Source organism: Protopterus annectens, chromosome 1.part1, assembly GCF_019279795.1.
Source record: "Protopterus annectens isolate FY-2018-M chromosome 1.part1, PAN1.0, whole genome shotgun sequence".
In the NCBI taxonomy this organism is placed as follows: Eukaryota; Metazoa; Chordata; order Ceratodontiformes; family Protopteridae; genus Protopterus; species Protopterus annectens.
In genome coordinates this window covers 967,347,172-967,372,920 of record NC_056726.1, presented here as the reverse complement: position 1 = coordinate 967,372,920, position 25,749 = coordinate 967,347,172, and the positions used below count along the sequence as shown (strand labels likewise).

At 39.8% G+C, this 25,749-nt stretch overlaps 1 protein-coding gene across 1 annotated transcript in view; it reads right to left on the bottom strand.

Annotated features, from left to right (window-relative positions):
• NOL10 (nucleolar protein 10) overlaps nt 1-25,749 on the bottom strand; it is a 1,716,803-nt gene that overhangs the window by 648,499 nt on the left and 1,042,555 nt on the right. The window contains exons 14-16 of the mRNA XM_044079305.1: nt 3,885-4,011; nt 1,421-1,500; nt 1,203-1,301 (exon numbers count right to left, since the gene is read on the bottom strand). Coding sequence (XP_043935240.1) covers nt 1,203-1,301; nt 1,421-1,500; nt 3,885-4,011 — 306 coding nt within the window. The remainder of the gene's footprint in view (nt 1-1,202; nt 1,302-1,420; nt 1,501-3,884; nt 4,012-25,749) is intronic.

Sequence of the window (25,749 nt, the reverse complement as noted above, 5' to 3'; positions counted from 1 at the left end):
GAAAAATGTGGGGAGAATGTGGAGATGGGAGGTAGAGAAGGGATAGAAGAGAAAGCAGAGATAACAGTGTAAAAATGAACATAGAGAGATTGGGCAGAGGGAGTGTGAGGGAGGATGGTGGTATGAAGCAGAGGGAGCAAGAATAAGAGTAGAGGGGTATAATGTAAAAAAAAAAAAAAAAAACAGTAGGAAAATCTGAAGAAAATTTTAAAAATAAATGAAAGATTAAAGCTGAGTTGAATAGAGACAGTAAAGGAAGTTGGGTATTTTAGTTGGATGGAAGAATTTACATTTTTCTGAAGTTGAGAATTATTTTTTTAACTGGGCCCAGAAGCTATGGGTGTTCCTTTAGGTTAGATAGAGATTTCTAGAGCTTGGGGCCCATGAGAGAGAAGAGAAGATAACTGCAGTTTAACTTGTTTCTTGAGAGGGGGGGGGTGGAAATTCCTGAGTGCGGTAGTGATCTGAGGTTGTTGGAAAACCTAGTGTTGCGACAGCTTGGAAGGGCAAGAAATTAATCATTTTTGAGGAGTGAGGGAAGGAGTAGTTTAAGCATAGCATTCAGTTCCTCATTACAGTTTTCCCCAGCTTACTTCAATGTGTCTTTCAGAGAAATATGAACCCTTACAAAACCTAAAATATAAAACACACATACAAATATAAGTATAAATATAAAAAGAGCCATAACAGCCTATTAGTTCTAACTATCTGTTTTACCCAACAAGAGTTGCCACAGAATTAGCTCATGGTGATAAGGAATTATTTTCTAAGTGACCAAAGGCTAGAAGACAACAGCATTATGAATAGCAGCTGAAACATTTGCTGTAGTTATCCCTCAGAAGATAAATACAGTAAGCAATAACTACTAAATATTAACATATAAACATATCCTCCACAGCCCATATTGCACAGCATGTACACCTGTCTCCAAGAACAAGACAGTGGCTACTGGATACTTTCCTAATAATACTCTGGCCCCAACTACCAACACCAACAAGGAAAGTAGATTACTTCATGAGATACATGCATGTGGCTACTCCCAACCCAGCTAGCTGGCCTTCCTGAGACCACTGACTCCCATTTGTAAACTGCAGCTGCACCAAAAGACTGAGCAGCAGCTACTAGCTCCTCTCTTTCAGTTCAGAAAGCAACACTCCATCCAACCCCAAGGCAGAATTATGTCGCCAAAGACTGTGCTTTACCTTCACTTGTACTCTCTGAGCACGAGTCTCTTCTATCTTCTGCCGGATCTTTTCTCTTCTGTACTCTTCATAAGCAAATGGGTCTGACAAAGTTTTTACCTTTCAATAAAAGAAAATACATTTTAGAGTCATTTTAATGCCATTTACACACAGTTGTAATATGGAATCACAATTATGTGTATTAAAAAAAAAGCATTGACAAAATATATTTGTCATACCTTGTGGTATAACCTTATGTCCATGAAGAAACCATGCATGTATGCTCTAAGCAAGGGAGAACCGATGAGATGTGCAACACCTAGTGGAAAAAAAGTATGTGTAAACAATATTTTTTCCTGAATAAAATTTTAAAAATTAAAGCATCATTAAAATAAGAATCCGGGGAGGCATAAACATGCAGTAACTAGTCTGAGGTGAAAGACCAACTTCAGCTACACTACAGCTAGTCAGTCTACACTTACACCACACTACAGAATCACAAACAGCACAACATGGAAATATTTGGCTTAGTTAAATAATACAGGAACTCATGCAGTTAATAATAAACTGTGCACCAGCTTACTATAGCAAAAGAAACCTCAATAAATTTTATAATAAAGTAACTACAACTAGCATTGCACTTTACTATCTTAACATCTTTCACTACTGGGAAAACAGTTAGCCTCAGGTCCTCAAGTGAAGCAAGAAAACAGAAATTTCTTTAAATATCCACCTTTGAAATAACTGTTCTGAGTGAATTTAAAAGAATGAGTTAAAGAAAGATCAAGTGAATGTAAAAGTAAAAACAGTAGAACATAAGAAAAAAATCATATGAGAGTACTGGAAAATATTGCAAAATAAAAAATACTACCTTAAAAATAGTTCTTCAGATACTGTTGCCCACCTCTCTACCTCTTCCTAAAATGCTCATTTAAATTGCTCAACCATCTTTTCACCCAAACATAAGGACTGATTACAAGCTACTCACACTCCACACCCCCAAATCTAGCACCTTGAGTCAAACTAGCCTAGTTCATCCTGCTGCAAACAACCTGATACTGATGGCTGAAATGGGAGACCTTGTTTTTCTTATACTGACAGCTTCAACAGAGTACACGCCAACTAACTAGTTCTTCCACAAAATCTTAACACAAGTTCTTGACCAAACAGTTATGCCTCTAGCCATTCTTAAAGCTTACATTTTACTCTGGTAAAGTTTTAAGGCTTGACGTCTGTAGTGTATACCTACAAACAGCCCTCAAAAATCATTTGTTCACCCCTCAAAATTTCCAAAACAATTACATTTTCAAGTGGTATCAGCTTGAATGGGATAACGGAGCCCCTACAAACAGCACTGCAGGTCTGGTCAGCACTGTTGGGTCAATGATAATTTAATGACTTGTAAACTGTCGAACCATTTGGTGCCTGTAAAGGTCAGTTCCCGTAGCAACCACCACCTCAAACCACCATTCCTACTGCTCTGGGGAGTAACTGAAATATTAAGAGTTAAATATCAACCCATACTTAATTCAATACATAAAAAATGGTTAAGCAACAGGATACAAGATGTAAGGGTGGAAACTATATGCCTACATTGACAGAAGTTTATCAGTAGCATTTTTGAAAACACGTTCTGTAAGTTTTTGTGTGTGTCATTCTGGATTTGTTTCCATGGACTAGCATCTCATACAAATTTCCATGCATTATCTACTTGTTTGGTTACCAGTAGGATTCCACAGTGTACAGTACTAGAGCCATTTCTTTTTTTCTGGGGTATAAGCTTGGGAAACGGGTTCCGAATAACCAAAACATGCAGATGACTACAAATAGGGCAGCACACTTTTTTTTAATAAAATATGTCTAACTTCTCCAAGCTGATCTACAAAAATTCCTAGGTGGCATAGTAGTAATGACCTCACACCTTTAGTGTCAGTAAATGCAGCACCATGAGACTTGGCAAAAGGGACAAAAATTATGATTATAAAATAAATGGTCAGATTGTAAAAAAATTACACCATGACAATAGATCTAATGACAATGGCAGATAATTTAAATACTAACCAGTGTGCGCCTACTAAAGTAAAAATAAAGCAAATCCTGTAGTATGCCAAATTATAATGGGCATATTTAGTCACCTCAGGAAGATCACTGTGCCACTAGATCTAAGTGATTCAAACATACTGAACACACCTTGCTTTGGACAAGCCACCTGAAAAAATCTGAAAAGGGACAACGATTGTTAACACATAAAATCAGAGGGTTGGAAAACATTCAGAAAGCCTTTGGGAATTGTCATATTCTATTCTTTATAAGACACAGGTGAGTCCTACTTGGAATATAGTGCAATATCCAAACTGTTGCTGTTTGAAAGTCAGTGCCTAGAAAAAACAATTGGGTGAGCTAATGCCAAATCAAGAAGCATTTACTAGTGATGAATATCACAAACAGAAAAAAAGGAAAACAAGTACATTACACAACACCTTCAAAGATGAGGGCGTAAGCTTCTCCTTTCAATCAGGAGTCAGTCAGTCTGACTTCTTTCAGAAAAAGTCCTGATATACACACATGAGAAGTTAAAATTATATGTCAATCCGGTTATGACGATCAGTTTTCTTGAAAGCCAGAAAGTCATAAGTAAGATAATTATACCTATGAACCTATGTCAACAAAGGACACTTGATATAAATCAAATCTGCTATTTACCAAAGTTTTCCAAGTCTTGTCTTGTAACAAACTTGTAATCATCATACACTGTAGTGTCAGGGTTCTCTTCTAGCTCTTCAGTTAAGTTATCCAGGAATGAGCACCACTGTGGAGCAGGACCCAAAGCCTGTTGACAAGAAATAGACAGCATAATCTTAAGAATGAAATGGGAAGCAAAACTTGCATTTCCTGCCATAACTCACACTTAACATGAATCGTATTTTTCTAATGCCCACAAACTTACTTTTAAGCTTTTGAAACACACCTTGATATTTTCACTTCACAAACTTAAAAAGCTCTGTAATCAGCTATTTAGCTTTGCATTTCAATATCTTATACATTTTGCCTAACAAGGAAATAGGTTAAAAACATTAAAACATAAATGAGCACATACACCAACATCTCTTCAGGTCACATGAAAAAGAAAGGCCTTCATCTCAATTTCAATTAATTCCAAAGTTGTAAGAAACCACCCTGATAAAGTGGGAGCAGCCACATCAACATACCTGGCCTTCTATAAGCAAACTAAATCCAGTTAGAAAAAAAATACTGTCCAAGTTAAGCAGGCATGTTAAAAAGAGCAGAAACATTTGACTGACTGGTCATGAAAAACAGAAAGTGAAAATTTTGTGTGCAATGAAGAAGGACAGACAATTGATGCATCAGACTAAGGAAGGGGAAATTACTTTATTATTGCAGTCAGATGACACCTTATGCCTCTGTGTTGTGCCATTTTAGTCCACCTCTTTCCTCCTTGATGCAAGCCTTTGCTTTTTGAAATCATGCCATGTGTGCTGCACAGTATTCCACATGTTATGAGAGCTCTATGCTTCACATGCATATAGGTCTAATACATATATGATGGCAAGTAATAGCATCCTTCTCCTTCAAGGCCTCTGCTACAGTGGTTGGCACCCTGGTACACACTTTTGATGGAAAGGATACCTCCACCCAAGGATATAGTTTATATATTCTTTGTTAACTGGGTTAGTCCCAACAATCTAACAGCCTCTTTTCAGGGAAGAATCAAGGTGGTATTTATACTACAAGGGGAAGTTTGGCTAGGGTACTTGGGAACTTCTGGATAAAGAGGAAGTCTACCAACCAGGTAAAGAATGAAGTAAACACTGTAAAATGTAAACTAAACTAAGAGAACTTTGTACACCACAGCTAAAAAACAAACTTAATGGCAGAATCAATAAAATAGGCAAGCACTTTCACGGTTATCTACCGCTTCATAAAACCATATTTAAACAAGAGATTCGTTCATATTTGAAGCCCAACAGTAAACGTAGTTGAACCAATCAAGTGAAAGGCATACAAATAATTTAGTCAATCAAATGTCTTCTATGAATTCAGAGAAACCTTCCAGCACCTACGAAATAGGCACTACTAAAAAATCTTAAAGAATAAATACTTTCAAAATCTAATTCAGCAGTATATCTGTTTCAACCAATCAAGTATAGTACCTACAAATATTTAACCAATAAGGTAAAACTTTCTACTAATTTACATAAAGCAGCAAATCAGTAAAAGGTTGGGCATGGCTTAAAATTCTATTCAAAATAGATATATTCAAAGTCTAATAGTACAAGCTCTATTTACAACCAATTGAGTGTGGCTTATACAAATATCTGGCCAATGGAAAATACATATCTAATTTACATATTTAAGAAACATCAAATCTATAAACAGGTTAGATATGACTTGAAGGTTGTAGCTTCATCACTCTTAAAAATGAGTGCCTAACAAATAGAAAAAAACATTCTTGATGTATATACTAAAGACAACATAACAGTAAAGCCAGAACATAGCTTAAAGATCGTAGTTCTAACACTTCCAAAGAATAAATGTATATCAGTATACACCCTTAGATACAATACCAACTATTAAGTCAATGAAATGCAAAGCAAACATCAATATACCAATAAAGTGAACAAGCGTATTTTACATTAACAAATGATAAATCAGTGGGGGAGTGAGCATGATTTAAGAATCAGTCTCAGGGAGCTACGTTCATTCAACCTTGGACACTTATCTGCTCATGGACTTTCAATATGAATGGATGCCCTTTAAATATAGTCTGATGAAGCGGTAGATAACTGTGAAAGCACTTACCTATTTTATTGATTCTACCATTAAATTTGTTTTTTAGCCATGGTGTACGAAGTTCTCTTATTTTACTTTACACTGGGGAACATCTCCTACTCGTCATTGTTGTGAGTGGGACCTATTTTTGCAGGAGCCCTTCCTGTTTCCATTCCAGAAGAAACAGGCTGCCAGAAGAAACAGGGAGGCAGATGGAGAGAGGAGGAGGAGATTAAGTAGTGAAAGAAATTAAGGAGAAAGCAAATATCGAGACCAGAGAATGTCTGCTGGATTCTGAGGAGCTGTTTCAAAGAAAACTGTTTGAAGGAGATGACTCAGCAAATGATGGATGAACAATTACAACCCTCAAGTCAGAGGGGTTGTGGGATGATTCACTTAAATAAATGGTGGTGCAGAGTGAGCCAGAAAATGAAGGAGATGTTTCCTGGGGGGACATTATGGAGAAAATACAATGCAGAGACAATTCTGAAGAATAGTGGTGAGATGGAATAGAAAACATGTGGAGAAAGTAAAAGAATGCAAAGTGGAGTAGCAGGAAAGAAGGCAGAAGAAAATTAAAAACTAAAGTATGGATTCAAACTAAGACAACGAAGAAATGTACTGGCATGAAGTCTCGTACAATTTTAATAGCTCGTTTGGTGTAAAAGCACATGAGGTAAGAGCATTTATTCTTATTAACAAAGAAACATTTTGTGACATTATATTTGTTTTCTCAATGGAAAGTTTTCTTGGAGAATATGAAAAAAAAGAAAGACTGTTACCCATAGAATCTTTATGTGATAAAAGCATTTAACAGGGAAACAAAAAAAGAAGATTCATGTACAATTCCGACCAGAAGTAAAAAAGAGAAACTTTGAAAGATTTAAGAAAAGAAGTACTGGACATTGCAAAAGTTTACAGAAAGAGAAAAAAAATTATACATATACCAAGCATGATAAATGATAAATATGAACGGGAACAGGGTGTTATAAAATACTGGGGGTAAACCAAAAATGTTTTTTTGGGGGGAGAGAAGGACATTTGATAAGTAAATGTGACAAGAGAAAATTATTTGTGGGGAAATGGGACATGATGCAAGAAATGTGAACCAAAAATGTTATAAATGATAAGGGCAGATCCGGCCTGTTAAACCTCTTGGATTTCTTTGAAAATCTGAACAGGGCTATTGACAAGGGTAAATCTGTGCACGAAGCACATCTCGACTTGTCAAAGGCCTTTGACATAATCCCACATTCTGGTGTTACCGATAAACCTAGCAAACTGAATGTAAACACCGTTGCTGTAAGACGGGTTGCCAATTGGCTCATGAACCAGTCATACACTATCAAAGTGGGTGACTCCACATCAACAAGCAGACCTGTCACCAGTGAGGTACCACAAGGGTCAGCGCTGGGCCCCCTACTGTTTGGTATATACTTCTCAGAAGTTTAGGCCAAAACTAAGGGGCTGTGGCTGTCCAAGTTTGTGGATGACTGCAAACTGGGTGCAATTACTGAATCCCCAAGTGATGTCAGTATACTTCAGGAGGGTCTTACGCACACCAGCTTCTGCTGTCTTAGTCACTGTCTGAAGCTGAATGCAAAGAAATGCATCATCATTCCCTTCGGTAAAAAGAATGTCCCTTCACACTATCAAACAACAATACCCTATGTACCTATGAAGTGGCAAGAGATCAGGGCTCACAAGTAGAGTGCAACCTTAATTTTGACCACCATGTGTCTACTAACTTTCTACGTAACACACTTGATTAGCAAAGGCATCACCTCTAGAGCAAAGGAGGTTAGAGCCCCTCTATACTAGTCACTAATCAAGTCCATAATTGAGAATAACGCCCCTTTCGGCATGTACAGTACAAAGTACCTAAAGGAATTTGAGAGACCTCAGAGGTTTCTAACTAAGATCATCAAGGGACTTCAGCACATGCCTTACACAGGCCGACTAAAGTCCCTGTCACTATACTCCGTATCGTATAGACTTCTTAAAGGAGACTTATGTCTGGTTTAAACAGCAATCCCTGACCCAAACCTAATGAATTTGCTGCACATCCGTAAATCAAATGAGACTAGAGCTACCCACTCCAGGGACCGAAATACGGCCTACGACTTGAATAGGACATGCTGGAGGGACAGATTTGTCATCCAGTGACTGATGCATCTTTGGAATAGGCTGCCAATGTGCCTCTATGACACTGTTCAAAAGGAATCTGGATGAGTGGATGGGGCACTGTAAATTCTTACTGGGGATAGCATCCACAACCCTCCCAGACATGGGTAGTCATTAATAAATACAATCCTTGATAATGACTAGAGTTTTGATTGTATTACATTGGGATGAAATGGCTAGGCTTGAAATGACCTCCGGGTCAATAGCCTAGTAACCTCTTATGATCCTACATTTATGGATGGACAGAAAAATGAAAATAACAGTGAACAAATGAACAAAGAGAAGACATTTTAGTAGTAGTAGAAATAGAAAAAAAATTGGATGAGAAAAATAAAGAGGGTGTATAAGAAGGTTCCGAAATATGTTTATTTATTTATTGTATTTGTTAACAGGGATAGTCCACTGGGCTTGGAATGAGCTCATTTTCAGTGAGACCCGGGGAGAAAAGCTCCACAAAATTACAAACAGAGAAAAATATTAATACACATAACAGAAAAAAGAAAAACTGAGCAGTACTATTATAATGAATGAAACTGATAAAACATCAGTGAAAGATTACATTCATGGACATACAGAAGTAATAAATGGCATATATTCAAATGACACGAGTGAAATATATCCACATGGTTCATAGTGTGTATTCAAATAATACATGAAAATATCTGCAGGTTCATAGCTGTGAGGAGTTAAGTGTAGTGTAAGAGTAGTATGAGACAAAAGGGGAAAAGGGGGGAAAGTGACAGGGAAGTAGTAAGTAGGCAGAGTGAAGGGAAGGAAGTGATAGAGGAAGAACAGCAGGGAGAGAAATCGGGAATTGGGGTTGTATGTTGGGAGACAGGAGCATAACCACTGTGAGGAGAGATGTACTTTGAGGGATTTTTTTAAAGAAGGCTGGGGTAGCTGATAATTCTAAGTGAATGGGGGAGCTTATTCCATGCCTTAGAGAGTGTAAAGGAATACAACATTTGACCAGCTGAAAGCTTAGGTTTCTCTATGGATAGTAACATTTTGTTTTCTGACCTAATGTGTCGGTTAGGATGTTATGTGGCCAGTATGGAGGAGAGGGGAGGGCAGCTTTCTGGGTGGTAGATGAGCTTATGGGGCTGTAGTTAATTGTAAAAATGTGAGACAGTGCAGGGATTCTAGCCAATTTAGTTGATGAGGAACAGTGATGGGTAGAAAATTTTGCATTTGTAGCAAATTTAGTGACTTTGTTGCAGCAAGAGTCTAGTTTTGTTCTCAAGGAAGACTGCAGATTGGTGAGGATGGGAGCAAGAAAGATGAGGCCAGAGCCTTTTGTTGCAGTAAGACTAAAGAAATAGTTGTGCCTATACAGGGTACCTAGTTTTTGATGGGGTTTGTTGATGTTACTGTAGATGTGAAGGTCGAAAGTTAATTTGTCATCAATGATGACATCTAGTAATTTGATGCTGGGGATGACTTCAATGATGGTATTATTTTGGGAGCAAATGGAGAATAGTGACTTGTCAACAAGGCTGAATTTTGTGGGGGTACATTTTGGAAGTTTTGTTTTACTGGGGTTGAGAGCAAGATGGTTCTGGACATCCAGGTTTTGGTGGAAGTAAATGCTTCTTGGGTGAGATGCTGTAGTGCAGGGGCAGATTTAGCAGAGCAGATGATAGCTGAGTCGTCTGCATACTGGATTACAGTACTGTGGGTGAGAGAGAGATGTGATAAAGAAAAAACTGGGAGGAAGTAAGAGAGGAAAAAAGAATTATATTGGTTCAAAGATAATAAAAAAAGCACATTTAAAGGGATAAGTTCAAAGACAGAAAGGAAATGGGTGAAAAAAGGATATATGCAGGTAGAGACGGGGGGGGGGTGATATAACGGTTAAGGGGTTAGACTTACAGACACAAGGTACAGATTTTGATTCTCACCTTTGGGAAGGAAAACTGGTTAGGCTTAGAATGACCTACTAAGAAAGTTAGCCCAGTAGTTAGACATGACATTATGAAAACACAAATCTAAGGAAAAAGGAAAATAAAAAATTTAGAGTGCTTTCTGTAAGTGTAAATAGTATTAAAAATATAGAAAGAAGAATGGGAACTTTAGAGTGGTGTAATACGTGTGATGTAGATGTAATTATACTAGAAGATACAAGATTTTTAACAAATGAACAATTAGAGAGAAATTATGGGGAAGAAAGACAATCAGGAATTTGGGAAATATGAGATGTTCTGGAATAGCCGTATTCTGTAGAAATACAGTAAAGATATTAGATGTAACTTGGGAAGATTAACAACTGTAAATTTAAAATGTCTACAGAATTAGAACACTGTATGCTTATATTGACCGTAAAGAAAGGGAAAGATATTTCATCACATTTTAGACTGCGTAGCAATAAATATGAATTACTCTTGAATCATGGATTAGCCTGGGACTTGCTGCTCTCCCGCTCGGTCATAGGAATTAGGATAGCCCCCCTGCCAGATGGACAACGCGTATAACCCTGCCATTGTCGTTGACTCCTTGGACTCCCAGTGCGAATGCACACACCTGCCTTCTCTAACCCCCAAAGAACCTGACTTAAAAATCTCCTAAAGAGACTCAGGGTAAAGAAAATTTACCTAATTTCAGTACTAGTATTTGTTACATATTTTGCTGTAGGCATTAGGCAGCAACTGGATATTATCACCAGCCTAAAAGCCCTACTACTAAACCCAGGAAGGTCTACGGAAACTAACATTGTAAAGAAATTAAAAAATTAAACATACCGACATCAGTTACCTTTAGGACCCAGGAACACCCTTGTGGTGTCAGACCTGACGTTGAAAAGGTTATAATACACCCCTGTGGCTTTTCCGCCATTACTCTTGAATCATGGATTAGCCTGGGACTTGCTGCTCTCCCGCTCGGTCATAGGAATTAGGGTATGTAAGAACTAGCATTTAGCTACTGTGATGACTAGGAAGCTGTTATTTTTACTTTGCATTATTTACTTCATTTAGCTGTGATAATACAGACTCTCTCACACTTCATGCGTTGAAAACCTGTTCACCTGAAAACGCACGTGTAATTTAAATCAACTAGTACACTGTTATTATTCTGCCATCTATCTGAAGACCTGTGAAACACTAGTCATGTTTAATCTATAAAGTAAGTGTATAACTGCTGAAGTGCACGCTCAACTGAAACGCAAGTGTAATTTAAAACATCTAGTGCATTGTTATTACACTGCTATCCTTCTGAAGAACTGTTAAAATCTAGTCCTGTTTACTTTTTAAAGTAAGTGTACAATTGCTGAAGCGCACGCTCAACTGATGAGCGAGATGCCTCGTGGTGTAGTATAGTTAAGCCTTAGGGCTTGTTTGCTTACTTAAACAGCGCTATCACAATATTGCCAACCAAACAACTGGGAAAGCTTAGCGAATGCATTTTAATTGTACTACAAGTCGTATGTAAAGAGCCAAAGCAGGTTTAAGCTTATTTTCACTTTCACAGTGAACTTTCACTTTGACGAGCGAGATGCCTCGTGGTGTAATGTAGTTAAGCCTTAGGGCTTGTTTGCTTACTTAGACAGCGCTATCCCAATATTGCCAACCAAACAACTGGGAAAGCTTAGCGATTGTATTTTAATTGCACTACAAGTCGTATGTAAAGAGCCAAAGCAGGTTTAAGCTTATTTTCACTTTCACAGTCTACACCTTCAGATACGGAGGTATCTGCTTTAGGCGCGCATAAAGATGAGCTGTATGCCTCGTAGCCTGCTCTACATCACCCTAAGAATTGAGCAGTATAAACCATTTAATGAGGCCTAACTGTGCCATTGATTTGATAGATCGAGTACTGTTCTGTCCTTGTTACCTACAGCAACTCCTTAGTTTGAGACATACTTGAGTGCTATTTTGTGATTTATCTCATGTCTGCCTCAGTAAAGTAATAGTTGGAATAACCTACCTCAGCTCATCTAACTGATACTACATAAGTGTATATTGCAATACTGTACTGTTTTAATTGTATTGAAGTTAACTACATTGTCTCCTACTTTATGCACAGTTCTACATACAATATTAAGACTGCTCTATGACTACTGAACCTAGCAAACTATATAAGGGATTTACTGCTGTTTGTTGCTAAACCCTCTATCTCTCTCCTCTATTCTACCTATAGATAGCCCCCCTGCCAGACGGACAACGCGTATAACCCTGCCATTGTCGTTGACTCCTTGGACTCCCAGTGCGAATGCACACACCTGCCTTCTCTAACCCCCAAAGAACCTGACTTAAAAATCTCCTAAAGAGACTCAGGGTAAAGAAAATTTACCTAATTTCAGTACTAGTATTTGTTACATATTTTGCTGTAGGCATTAGGCAGCAACTGGATATTATCACCAGCCTAAAAGCCCTACTACTAAACCCAGGAAGGTCTACGGAAACTAACATTGTAAAGAAATTAAAAAATTAAACATACCGACATCAGTTACCTTTAGGACCCAGGAACACCCTTGTGGTGTCAGACCTGACGTCGAAAAGGTTATAATACACCCCTGTGGCTTTTCCGCCATTACTCTTGAATCATGGATTAGCCTGGGACTTGCTGCTCTCCCGCTCGGTCATAGGAATTAGGGTATGTAAGAACTAGCATTTAGCTACTGTGATGACTAGGAAGCTGTTATTTTTACTTTGCATTATTTACTTCATTTAGCTGTGATAATACAGACTCTCTCACACTTCATGCGTTGAAAACCTGTTCACCTGAAAACGCACGTGTAATTTAAATCAACTAGTACACTGTTATTATTCTGCCATCTATCTGAAGACCTGTGAAACACTAGTCATGTTTAATCTATAAAGTAAGTGTATAACTGCTGAAGTGCACGCTCAACTGAAACGCAAGTGTAATTTAAAACATCTAGTGCATTGTTATTACGCTGCTATCCTTCTGAAGAACTGTTAAAATCTAGTCCTGTTTACTTTTTAAAGTAAGTGTACAATTGCTGAAGCGCACGCTCAACTGACGAGCGAGATGCCTCGTGGTGTAGTGTAGTTAAGCCTTAGGGCTTGTTTGCTTACTTAAACAGCGCTATCACAATATTGCCAACCAAACAACTGGGAAAGCTTAGCGAATGCATTTTAATTGTACTACAAGTCGTATGTAAAGAGCCAAAGCAGGTTTAAGCTTATTTTCACTTTCACAGTGAACTTTCACTTTGACGAGCGAGATGCCTCGTGGTGTAATGTAGTTAAGCCTTAGGGCTTGTTTGCTTACTTAGACAGCGCTATCCCAATATTGCCAACCAAACAACTGGGAAAGCTTAGCGATTGTATTTTAATTGCACTACAAGTCGTATGTAAAGAGCCAAAGCAGGTTTAAGCTTATTTTCACTTTCACAGTCTACACCTTCAGATACGGAGGTATCTGCTTTAGGCGCGCATAAAGATGAGCTGTATGCCTCGTAGCCTGCTCTACATCACCCTAAGAATTGAGCAGTATAAACCATTTAATGAGGCCTAACTGTGCCATTGATTTGACAGATCGAGTACTGTTCTGTCCTTGTTACCTACAGCAACTCCTTAGTTTGGGACATACTTGAGCGCTATTTTGTGATTTATCTCATGTCTGCCTCAGTAAAGTAATAGTTGGAATAACCTACCTCAGCTCATCTAACTGATACTACATAAGTGTATATTGCAATACTGTACTGTTTTAATTGTATTGAAGTTAACTATATTGTCTCCTACTTTATGCACAGTTCTACATACAATATTAAGACTGCTCTATGACTACTGAACCTAGCAAACTATATAAGGGATTTACTGCTGTTTGTTGCTAAACCCTCTATCTCTCTCCTCTATTCTACCTATAGATAGCCCCCCTGCCAGACGGACAACGCGTATAACCCTGCCATTGTCGTTGACTCCTTGGACTCCCAGTGCGAATGCACACACCTGCCTTCTCTAACCCCCAAAGAACCTGACTTAAAAATCTCCTAAAGAGACTCAGGGTAAAGAAAATTTACCTAATTTCAGTACTAGTATTTGTTACATATTTTGCTGTAGGCATTAGGCAGCAACTGGATATTATCACCAGCCTAAAAGCCCTACTACTAAACCCAGGAAGGTCTACGGAAACTAACATTGTAAAGAAATTAAAAAATTAAACATACCGACATCAGTTACCTTTAGGACCCAGGAACACCCTTGTGGTGTAGGCCACGCTCCGCTCGGGCTCGCTCCGCGCCCCACCCTGCCCCCTATTCCCTCCCGCCCCCACTACCTCTACATTTATTAGATCACTAAGCCCTTCCCCTTTTCCACCAACCAATCACTACCTTCCTGTGCTCTGACTCATCTCCTCCTCTTTTCTAGCTTGTCTACACTGATTAGGCTATCCCCACCCACTCATCTCCCTCAATTTCTTTGTTAGTCTATTCTGACTAGGTAATCTCCACCCACCTGCTAACCTCCCTTCCTACTCTTCCCACACCCTGGTTTCTCCTACGAAACCCCCTAGCTCACTTCACTCACTAACTCTTCAAACCATGGACAAAAAGTTTCTCTCTACCTTTCCCTCCATGCTATTACTCCTTACTGTTTCCTATCTCTTAACCAGATATGAAACCCTAACCCTAACAGGTGTCCATCTCTCTAAAGGTCACACCTCCATTCATTCTCATAACCACTCCAAACCCATCCCTCCGTCTCACTACCATGCTAAAAACCAGATTCCTAAAATAAATCACCCTACCCTCAGCCACCCAAAGGTGCCCTCAACAAAAGATACCCTAAAATTATTAGTCAAACTCCAAAAAATACTTGACTACTTACAAAAATCTATCAGAAGATATGGTGATATCCACCCCAACCCAGGTCCCAACTCTGACTTAGACCCCAAAACACTGAAAGATACCAGAAACCTAGTGGGCTCCCTCCTCATCCTCCATCTCAACCTTAGAAGTATTAATAATAAGATTCACAGCTTACATGCCTTGCTTGCAACTCACTCCCCTGACATCATGTGTCTATCAGAAACATGGCTTAAACCATGCACTAAGGATGAAGAAATTATCCCACCTGGATATAGCATCCTTAGGAGTGATCGAATAACCAGAAAAGGTGGGGGAATAGCTGTTATGTTCAAGAACTCCCTGAACATCACCATGAACCCACTCCAACCCCCAAAAGCCCACAACCTTGAACTAATGGCTCTAAAGATTCGCCTTAATAATCAAAAAAGTATTAATCTCATAGTGACTTATCTACCACCAGGCAAAAATATTGAAAACCTAGAACTAATCCTCAGTTGGCTTGTCACCAACTATCCCCAAGAAACGATAATACTAGGGGATGTTAATATAAACTGGGCCCTCTATTCCGAACTCCCAAATCCTCTCCCCATTAACTTACATGGCTTCTTGCAGAATATCCTAACTCCCACTAGAATAGGTAGTGCCCAACAAAAAGAGAGCATCCTTGACTGGATACTTACAAACAAGGCCCCAAAGAATTATACTACAGGGACCCTTCCCAACGACCTTAGTGACCACCTGATTACTTTTATTATTAAGCACAAGTGTCCTACTTCAAATCAACCACAATCCAGACTAGTCAGGAACAGTAAGAATTTCGTCCCGGACCAATTCATTGCAGATCTTAAGGCATGTAATTGGTCCATCCTAAAAACATTACCCTTAGATGACAGTGTGTTATATTTCAATAACACTTTCCTAAGAATACTTGACTCGCACGCTCCTAAGCGTCTCACTAAAACTAAGGTTCGCATTGCACCTTGGCTAACAAAGGACACTAAAGCCAAAATTAAACATCGAGACAAGGCCTGACATAAATGGAGAGCCTCTAAAACCCCACTAGATCGCATCAAGTTTCTCCAACTTAGAAATTCAACCAAATCAGCCGTATTGTCTGACAAAAAACAGTATTACTGTCACCTCCAAAATAAACACCAGAATAATCCCAAGAAATTCTGGGCCGGTTTTAATCACCTCCTTCATCCAGGCAAACCCACCACCCCTACCCCTGAAAAACTAATTGGTAAAGATCCTAGAGAAATAGCCAACACCTTTAATTCATTTTTCACAGAAACCATTCAGTCCCTGGCCAACCAACTTACCACTTCCCCCTTGGCTACACCCTCAACCAAAGTCCAAACTCAACCTGCCTTCAACCTCCATCCCGTACCTACCTCCTATATTAGAACCCTCCTAAATAAACTCAAACCAACCACCTTAGCGGCTGACTTACTCCCAGCCAACTACCTACAAATTGCATCTGAGGCCATAGCCTACCCTGTTTCTATCTTGGTTAACCGGACCATATCAGAAGCTTCTATTCCCTCTATTTGGAAAATCTCCCACATCATCCCTCTTCATAAAGGTGGATCTTCCACAGACACATCAAACTACAGACCCATAGCTATACTATCTCCACTAGCCAAAATCATGGAACGCTGCATTCACAAGCAGCTCATTACCCATCTTATTCGAAATAATCTCCTGTCTCACACCCAGCACGGCTTTCGCCCCCATCACAGCACAACTACTGCCCTCCTTTCCTTTATTGACTCCATAAACCACAATCGTAACAATAGATTAATAACCTCGGCGCTCTTTCTTGATCTATCCAAAGCCTTCGACATGGTTAATCACCAACAGCTGATCCACACACTGGAGGCATACTACCTTAGCAAGAATACCATAGACTGGTTTAATGACTACCTTTCTCATAGAAATCAGGCTGTGCTATGGGAAAATAGCTTATCCGACCTACTCCCCACAAATATCGGTGTTCCCCAAGGATCTATCCTTGGTCCTCTACTTTTCTCTTTATTTATTAACGATCTGCACTCTATTATTCCCAGAGCCACCTGCATACAATATGCAGACGACTCCACCCTGATCTGCTCCGACAACTCCCTCGACAAACTCTGCCACCCAAAACTGTTTTTCCCTAGTTGAAAAATGGTTCTTGGAACTAAAACTCTTACTTAACCCATCCAAAACCAAATTACTTCTGTTTTTCCCCACTACTCCCACCCCTCAAGGAAATCATTCTCCTACCTCCAATCACCCCAACTTTCATGTAATATCCAATAATGGGACCAAAATTGACCATGTCTCTCACACCAAACTGCTTGGTGTGACCTTAGACCACAAGCTTAAATTTGACACTCACATTAATCTGACCATTAAGTCGGTAAACAAGAAACTCGGGTCCATGTATAGAATTAAGAACTTCCTAACCCCACATACTAAATTAACCATTGCTCGGACTCACCTCCTTTCCACACTCCTCTATGCCTCCCCGATATTCTCCTTCCTTAATAAAACAGAACTAAACAAACTATCTACAACCTATAACCACATAGCTAGATTTATAACAGGAATGCTCTGTCGTACACACCACTGTAACAATCTTAGAACACTACACTGGTTAGAACTACCTAACACTCTCAAACTTAATCAACTTACTGAGGCATTCAAAACTATACACCATCCTGACAAAACCCCCGCAATGGCCAAAATATTCATTCCATACTCTAACCTTAATTCCCTTAGATCCTCCAAATACCTTCAAATTCAAACCATTAAAGCTAACAATTCAGGAGGTGAAGCACTCTATGCGAACTCCAATGGAAAATCCTGGAATGCCCTCCCAAACAACCTAAGACACGAGACTTCACTCAACCAATTCAAAAAACAACTCAAAGATCTACTAAAATCTAATTGGTTATGCCCATGTTCTAATCCTGATTAGCAGCAAACAGCCAGCTACTATCTATCCAATCCATAATTCAAGGGACTTCATTTGTAGTTAGGGTACTCCAACTACCTAAGAATGTTTCAACTATTTAAACTATCTGTATAACCCTTTTATTGTTCATGCGACCTTGAAAGTATTACCTTGTATTCTTATCTCCTGTGTGTTGTTTTTGTCATAACTACCCTCTATGGAGCTTTTCTCCCCGGGCCTCCACTGAAAATGGACATGTATCCAGTTGGACTAGCCCGGTCAACAAATGTAAAATAAATAAATAAAATAAATGAATATTATAATAACAGCAGACTTTTAATGTGATTTAAGAGGCAAATGTAAAAAGAAAGGAAATGATTTAAGAAAAATATTTGAAGTTATACAATGTAGTAAGTTAAAACTTTGCCACAAAAATTAAAATCTGTTTCAATTTTATACATTTGTAACAGTATCAGAAGGTTTAGTTACTGGAGAAGGGGAGGTAGTTGAAACAAGATTTTCTGATCAACTTGCAATATGGCTACAGATAAAAGAAAACAAGGAATATAAAAAAAGACAAAGGAATAAAAAGGATAAATGAGAAAGCATGGAATAATGAAGGAACGAGATTAGTAATACAGTTTTGGAAAGATCGTATTATTATGAGAAAATTTTATAAAAAAATGGTCTGAATGGTCGATGATAGTTATGGAAAAAGTTTTCCAGTGACAATATAATGTGAGCAAAGTAGAGAAAGAAAATATAAAAGAACATATAATGGATGCATTGGAAGATTTAGAACATAATGATAGAAAATACTTTGATAAAGAAAAACAATTATATGAAAGAAATCAAGAAAAAATACAAGTGTTGTTATATAAGCAAATATATTTTTATAAGGAAAAGAAGCAGTAGTATTGAGTTACTTAAACAGATTAGTAAAGGAAGATGGTAGCGTAATGAGAGAAATGGAAAATATAAAAGCAGAAGTAAAAGAACTCTGGAAAAGATTATGAACAGTGTAGTACAATACGTACAATAAATGTTTAAAGAAAAGAGGTAGTGATAAAATGTGGAAAGTAAAAAAGTTAACAGAAAAAGAGAAGAAAAGAGTTAGAAAAGGAAACTTCTTTAAATAAGCTAGATAAAGTATTAGGATAGGTAAATATAGATTCAGCTGCAGGTACAGATGGAATACTGTATGAAATGTATAAAAAATTAAGGGACTGGCAAAAATATATTTTTTAAAGATTTTGTATTAATGGTTACATGAAGCTTTTATGTATAAAGAATTATGTAGTGGAATACTACATTTATATGGAGGAAGGAAGATAGAAGCAAATTAAAAAGTTGGCGACCAATAGTATTGAATAATGATTATAAGATTTTTATGAAAACAATACAAAAAAGATTTGAAATTAAAATTAGAAATATTATGGAAGACAGCATATGCAGTATAAAGGGGAAAGGTTGTCAAGAATTAATGACAGAGAAATTGTGGATATCATGAACAGAAAGGAAGTAGCAAAATGCAGGACAAGACACCTTAAGGCTTTTTACACAATTGGACATAAAATCTTATGGGTAGTAATGAAAGAATCTAATACAAGTGAGAAAGTTAGGAAATTATGCATGTCAGTTCTTCTTCTTTCGGCTTTTCCCAGTTAGGGGTCACCACAGCAGAAAGTACAGTTGTGTACCTACCATAAATGTAGATGTTTGAGTGTATTCACTGTTGCAGTCATTACACTTGGGTTATCCTGCTGGCAGGCTACCCGCAGTCAGCCTGAATTCCAAAGTCCTGGTCCGGCGTCAGTTGCTGTCGCCTCTTCCCTGACGTCAGTGCGTCAGGGGTATATAAGTTGTAGCTGACGCCATTTTCTTCAGTTTTTCTTGCCCCAGATGTCAGGTGCCCCCAAGAAGGAAGGCAATACATATTGCTTATAAAAACATACACTAAAATAAACAATACCTTCATCTACAAGCAAATACACCACATAGGTTGTATAGGATATTGAAGCGTAGATAAGTCCCAGCAAATAAAAGGGGGGTGGAGGGTGAGTAACCTGGACTGCAACAGTGAATACACTCAAACGTCTACATTTATGGTAGATACACAACTGTACTATGTTCGTGTTTCACTGTTGCAGTCATTACACTTGAGTTGAATCCCAAAGCTGAGGTAGGGCGGCTGGGTCTAAATAGGATTAGGAGTGGCTATGAGGCCCTGCAGAACTGCAATGGCAAAGCCTGCTCTGGATTTAGAGTAAAGAGGTAAGTGATAATGCTTGGTAAAAGTGTGCACTGAACTCCAAGTTGCAGCCTCCAAAATTTCCTTGGTTGGTACTCCTCTGAGAAAGGCTGCTGAAGTGGCTGCTGCCCTGGTAGAATGTGGCCTAATATTCTTTGGCACTGATTTGCCATGCTGTGCATAGCAGAAACGAATGCAGTGTCCTATCCATTTTGAAATAGTCTGCTTTGAAATAGCCTTTCCTTGTGATCCTGCAGCATATGCTACAAACAGTTGCTCAGTTTTTCTGAAAGCTTTTGTTTTGTCCAAGTAGAAGCGTAGCTGCCTGTGTATGTCCAAAGAGTGCAGATGTCTCTCCCCTTTATTCTGGGGATTTGGATAAAATGTTGGCAAATGAATGGTTTGGTTAAGAGCCACACTGGATACTACCTTTGGCATAAATGTTGGGTTTGTCCTTAGAGAAACCCTGTCCGGATGAAAAATGATAAAAGGTTCCACTGCCATTAATGCCTGTAACTATGAGACTCTTCTTGCTGAGGTTATTGCTAGGAGCAGAGCAGTTTTCCATGATAAGAATTTTATCTCAGCTGTATTTGCTGGCTCAAAAGGAGGCAGTGTGAGCTTTTCCAAGACAAAGTTGAGGTCCCATGTAGGTATCGGTGCTCTCCTTGGGGGTCTTATGTTTTTTGCCCCTCTGAGGTACTGTCTTAGCAGCGGATGTGAGAAAATAGGAGGTTCTGTATTGTTCATAGGTTCATACTAGGCTATCTGCCCTAGGGCATTTATAAGCCTAGCCAGAGTGTGTTTGGCTTTCGCCACCCATTTTAAATTAATTTTGCTATGCCCTTTTTCGAGGTTAGTATACTGTGCCTCTGTCTAACAGTGACACAGAAGTGATACCCGGGGTAAACCTATGATCTCCCATCCACTCATCAAGATTCCTCTTGAAGAGAGTCAATGAGGGACTCTGCCTAACCTGGACTGGGATTTTATTCCAGAGTGAAGGGAGCCTCTGGGTTATGAATCTGTCACTCCAGCATGTTCTATTTATTTCAGTGCTGAGGTTCAAGTCTCTCGAGCGCGTAAGCTCGATGGGATTTGGATTTTCTGAGGTGCAGCATGTCCATTAATTCCGGGTTGGACATGGCTTTATACGTCAGGCACAGATCACCTCGGAGTATTGTAATGAGCTGAAATGGCAGAGGCATGGATCTTAATAGATGAGAAGGATAGGCCCTTGTCCAGCATCTCAGTTAGGTATTGTAAAATCTGAGGAATATTTGGAACAAGGTTCAAGTCCTTGTGCCTGGTTCCAAGCACAGAATCTCATCCATTTTTCTGCATAAGATTTCCTGGTGCTGGGCCTCCTGGCTTCCAAAATGACATCCATAACAGCTTTACAGAGAGGTGTGTTCTGAGTGGCTATATTATTTGCCATGCAGCCAGATTTAAGGTTCTGAGTTGGCTGTGCAAGATCTGATTGTTTTGTTGAGTCAGAAGATGAGGAATTTGAGGTAAAGTCCAGGCTGGGCCTTGAGACAAGTTCTTTAGGATTGGGTACCAGTGCTGGCGTGGCCAGTCTGGGACAATCAGAATCATTTTTAGCTTCTCTTGTCTGACTTTTAGGAGTACCTTGGGGAGGAGAGGCAGTGGTGGAAAGGCATAAACTGTTAGGGTTTTCCAGCTGAATGACAGCACATCCACTTTCCATGCTTGAGAGTGATAAGTCCTTGTGCAGAATCTCTGTAGTTGGCAGTTGTGAGGGGAGGCAAAAAGATCTATGTCTGGGCATCCCCATTTCCTTGTTATCATGCTGAAGACTTGTGGATCTAGTTTCCACTCGTGAGGGTCCATGAGGTTTCTGCTTAGTTCGTCTGCCAGAGTATTTTTCTTTCCTGGCAAGAATTGTGCCTGCAGATGTACTTGATAGGTCAGTACTATGTTCCACAAAGTCACGGCTTGCCTGCAGAAGGGGTAGGAATGTGTGCCTCCTTGCTTGTTTATGTACCACATAACTGTAGTATTGTCCGTCTTTAGCAATAGTTGTCCTGGATGTAGTAGATCCTTGAAGGCTGTCAGGGCATTCTGTACAGCTAGCATCTCTTTTTGATTGATATGAAGATGCATTTGCTCCGCGGGCCACGTGCCCTGAATACATTTTCCTGCCATGTGTGCTCCCCAGGCATAATCCGATGCATCTGTTGTTAGTGTCTGCCTGGCTGTGGGTAAAGTGAAAGGCTGTCCCTTGTTGTGGTGACAGGCCAGTGCCCACCATCGAAACTCCTGTTGCAGGCAGGGAATAAGAGTTATTATTGTTTCCAGGCTGTGGCAATGTTAAGTCCAAACACTTTTTAGATACCATTGTAGCTTCCTCATATGCAGTCTTGCATATGGAATTAGCAGGATGCCATGAAGCCCAAAGCCTTCAGAATTTTTCTTGCAGGTATCTGGGTCTTTGTTGCCATCATTTGAAAGTAATGAGTCAGTTGTCTTTGCTTGTCTGGCGTGAGATAAGCCATCTGGGCAGTTGTATTTAAGCTTGCACTCAGGAATATTATCTCTTGAGAGGGCAGTAGTTTTGATTTCTTTTCGTTTACTGTGTACCCTAGGCAAATTAATAATCTTTTTACAAACACCAGATGCTTTAGTAGAATGTCCTTGCTCTCTGCTTGAATTAGGCAGTCGTCCAAGTAGGGATATATTTGAATTCCTTTTTGTCTGCAAAATGCAATTACTGGTGCCAGGCATTTTGTGAAGACCCTGGGTGCAGTAGATAAGCCAAAGGGCAGTGCAGAGAATTGGTAATGCATTGAGCCAGCTATGAATCTGCGGTATCTTCTGCAAGACTGTCTGATTGGGACATGCAGGTATGCCTCTTTGAGGTCCAAAGTAACTAGCCAAGTCTTCTTGCCCAGCATGGGTAGAAGTTGCTGCAGTGTCAACATTTTAAATTTTGGAACGTCCAGGAAAGTGTTTAGAATAGACAGGTCCAGTATACTGGTCTCCAGGCTTTGTCCTTTCTGGGTACCAAGAAAAGTCTTGAGTAAAATCCTTGCCCCTGCTCTTGCTGTGGTTCTTTTTGAATAGCCCTCATGTCCATGACAGCAGAAATTTGTTTTTGTGCCTCTGCCCATTGATTGTGTGGCAGGTCTGGCATACCTTTTGACCTTGGTAGGGTGTGAAAGTGGAACCTATAACCCTGAGAAACAATATTCAGTACCCATTTGTCCTGGGTGATCATGTGCCAATTTTGTGAAAAAAGTGCTAGTTTTCCTCCTAAAAGTGCTGCCAGAAGGTAAGCGCAGAGGAAAGTCATTGGGACTGTTTCCTATAAGGTTGTGATTTGTCTTCTCCGCCTTTGGGGGCTGAAGCACCCCATTGTTTAGGTCTGTATGAGCCTTGGGGCTGAGATCTGCCTCTTGGGCGTCTGTATCTGCCTCTTTGTGGCCTGTCTGACACTGGAAAGGACCAATTTTTAGAAGGCCAGTTCCTGCTAAATCTAGGTGGCTGAACCTGTAAGAAATCCTTTACTGTCTGCACTGATTTTGCTTTATCCTCCATTTTCTTTAACACCTCTTCTGCCTTAACACCAAATAAAGTATCATGCTGTAATGGAGCATCCAATAATTTTGCTTTAACATGATCAGGTAAACTCTGTTCTTTTAACCAAGCATGCCTTCGAATGACAGAACCTGTAACTGCGGCTCTACAAGATGCCTCTAATGAATCAAAACCACATTGCAAAGTATGCTTTCCCACTTGTTCAGCTGCATGCAATAAATCCTGCATTTCCTTGTTCTCAGGACATTCAGAGCTTGTAAGTATTTTCTGTTTTAGCAAAGACATTAGGTATTGTTGATATTTAAGCATGTGAAACTGGCAGTTTAAAGCCCTTACAGCTAAAGTAGCAGAGGTGTAAACATTTTCTCCCATCTGTCCAGTGCTCTAGAATCCCTATTAGAGGGAACAGGTTTTTTTGCAGTGGAAGCCTTGACCCCTTTGGGACCCTGAGAAATAGTTTCTGGATCAGCAGCAGGGTTTTTATAAATAAATTTATGAGAATCTGGAACCCTGTAGTACCTATCTGGCTTAACAGGTGCAGGGGGTAAAGAATCAGCAGTCAAACAGGATTCAGAAAATACATCATCAACAATATCTAGTACAGGGAGGATAGCAAGAGGCCTGTGCTGAGGCAATAAAAGAAAGTCTCTGAACCTTTTCTTGAATTCTGAATAATCCTGGCTCTCCCAATGGAAATGTTCCCTCATGGTGTGCAGGGTTTCCCCAAAAGAGTAGCCCTAAGGAGGAGAGGCTGAAGGGATAGATTCTTCAGCATCAGAGTCCTCATAGTGAGGAAGAGAATATCCCTGTTCTGAAGAGGAATCTGAAGAAATAGAAACCTGGTCAGAGGAGTCAAAGTCAGTGTCTTGCCTAGGCTTTTTATCAGGAGGGGGACGGGGATCCCCTGATCAAAGTAATTAGGTCCTCGGCCATTTTGAGCATCTGTTTCTTTGGCATGGATGACTGTCCAGGAGAATGCTGTACTTGTTTCTTTGTCTTTAAAGATGTTTTAGACTTTGCCTTGGCTGCTGAAATGGTCTTGATAGTAAACTGTGTAGGTCTGAAAACACCCTCAGAAGCCGATGCCTGCTCAGCGGCTCCAGACCCATCTGAGGGAATAGTTTCCGTAGGCCCAATACCTTGGGTTTCCAGAGGCCTAGCTGTCTCCACATGGGAGTCGGAGGCGGCCTGTGGCTCTGAGGTAGCGGGTGTCAGGGGCTGCGAAAGCGCCTCACTGAAAACCGGTGACTGGCCTAGAAGAGACTTCGTCGGTTTTGGACCTCGGATGCCTGTCTTTTTCTTTGTCCTTGCCCTTTTTATGGACTCCGGTTGTCGGTTGTTCCGACGGCATTATATAATTAAACCTTCGGCCAAAGTAATGTAAAGCTAAATCGAACCGACGCTTAATAGTGCGTTGGTTGAATCTAGCACAAAACAGACAACTACCAACGTCGTGGTCAGGGACTAGGCAAGGAATACAGTAAGAATGAAAATCCTTATGAGGTATTTGCTTCCCACAAGAAATACAATTGTTAACTTTTACTGACATCGGTCTGGAGCAAGAAAAAGTTTTCCCAACGGGGTACTTAGCTTTATTGAAGACTTCGGATCTGAAATTCAATTTCAAAAATCTCAGGAGTCGGCCGACCGGCACTTGCAAACTGCTTTTGCTTCGGGCTCTGCGCGGCAAGAAAGACTGTAGAAAATGGTATCAGCTGCAACTTATATACCCCTGGCGCACTGACATCAGGGAAGAGGCGACAGCAACCGACGCCGGACCAGGACTTTGGAATTCAGGCTGACTGCGGGTAGCCTGCCAGCAGGATAACCCTAGTGTAATGACTGCAACAGTGAAACACGATGAACATCTCTGGTCTGCTAATGACTGGCAGTAGATTTTTACGGTGCCGAGGTACCAGCTCGACGCCCAACCTTCAACAAAGGCACGCCCATTCTATGCATGTCTTTCGAACGTCACTCAACCACGGGGAGGACATGCAAACTCCACACAGAAGGCGCTCCAGCCAAGAATCGAACGGGAGAACCTCTTGCTGTGAGGCAACAATGC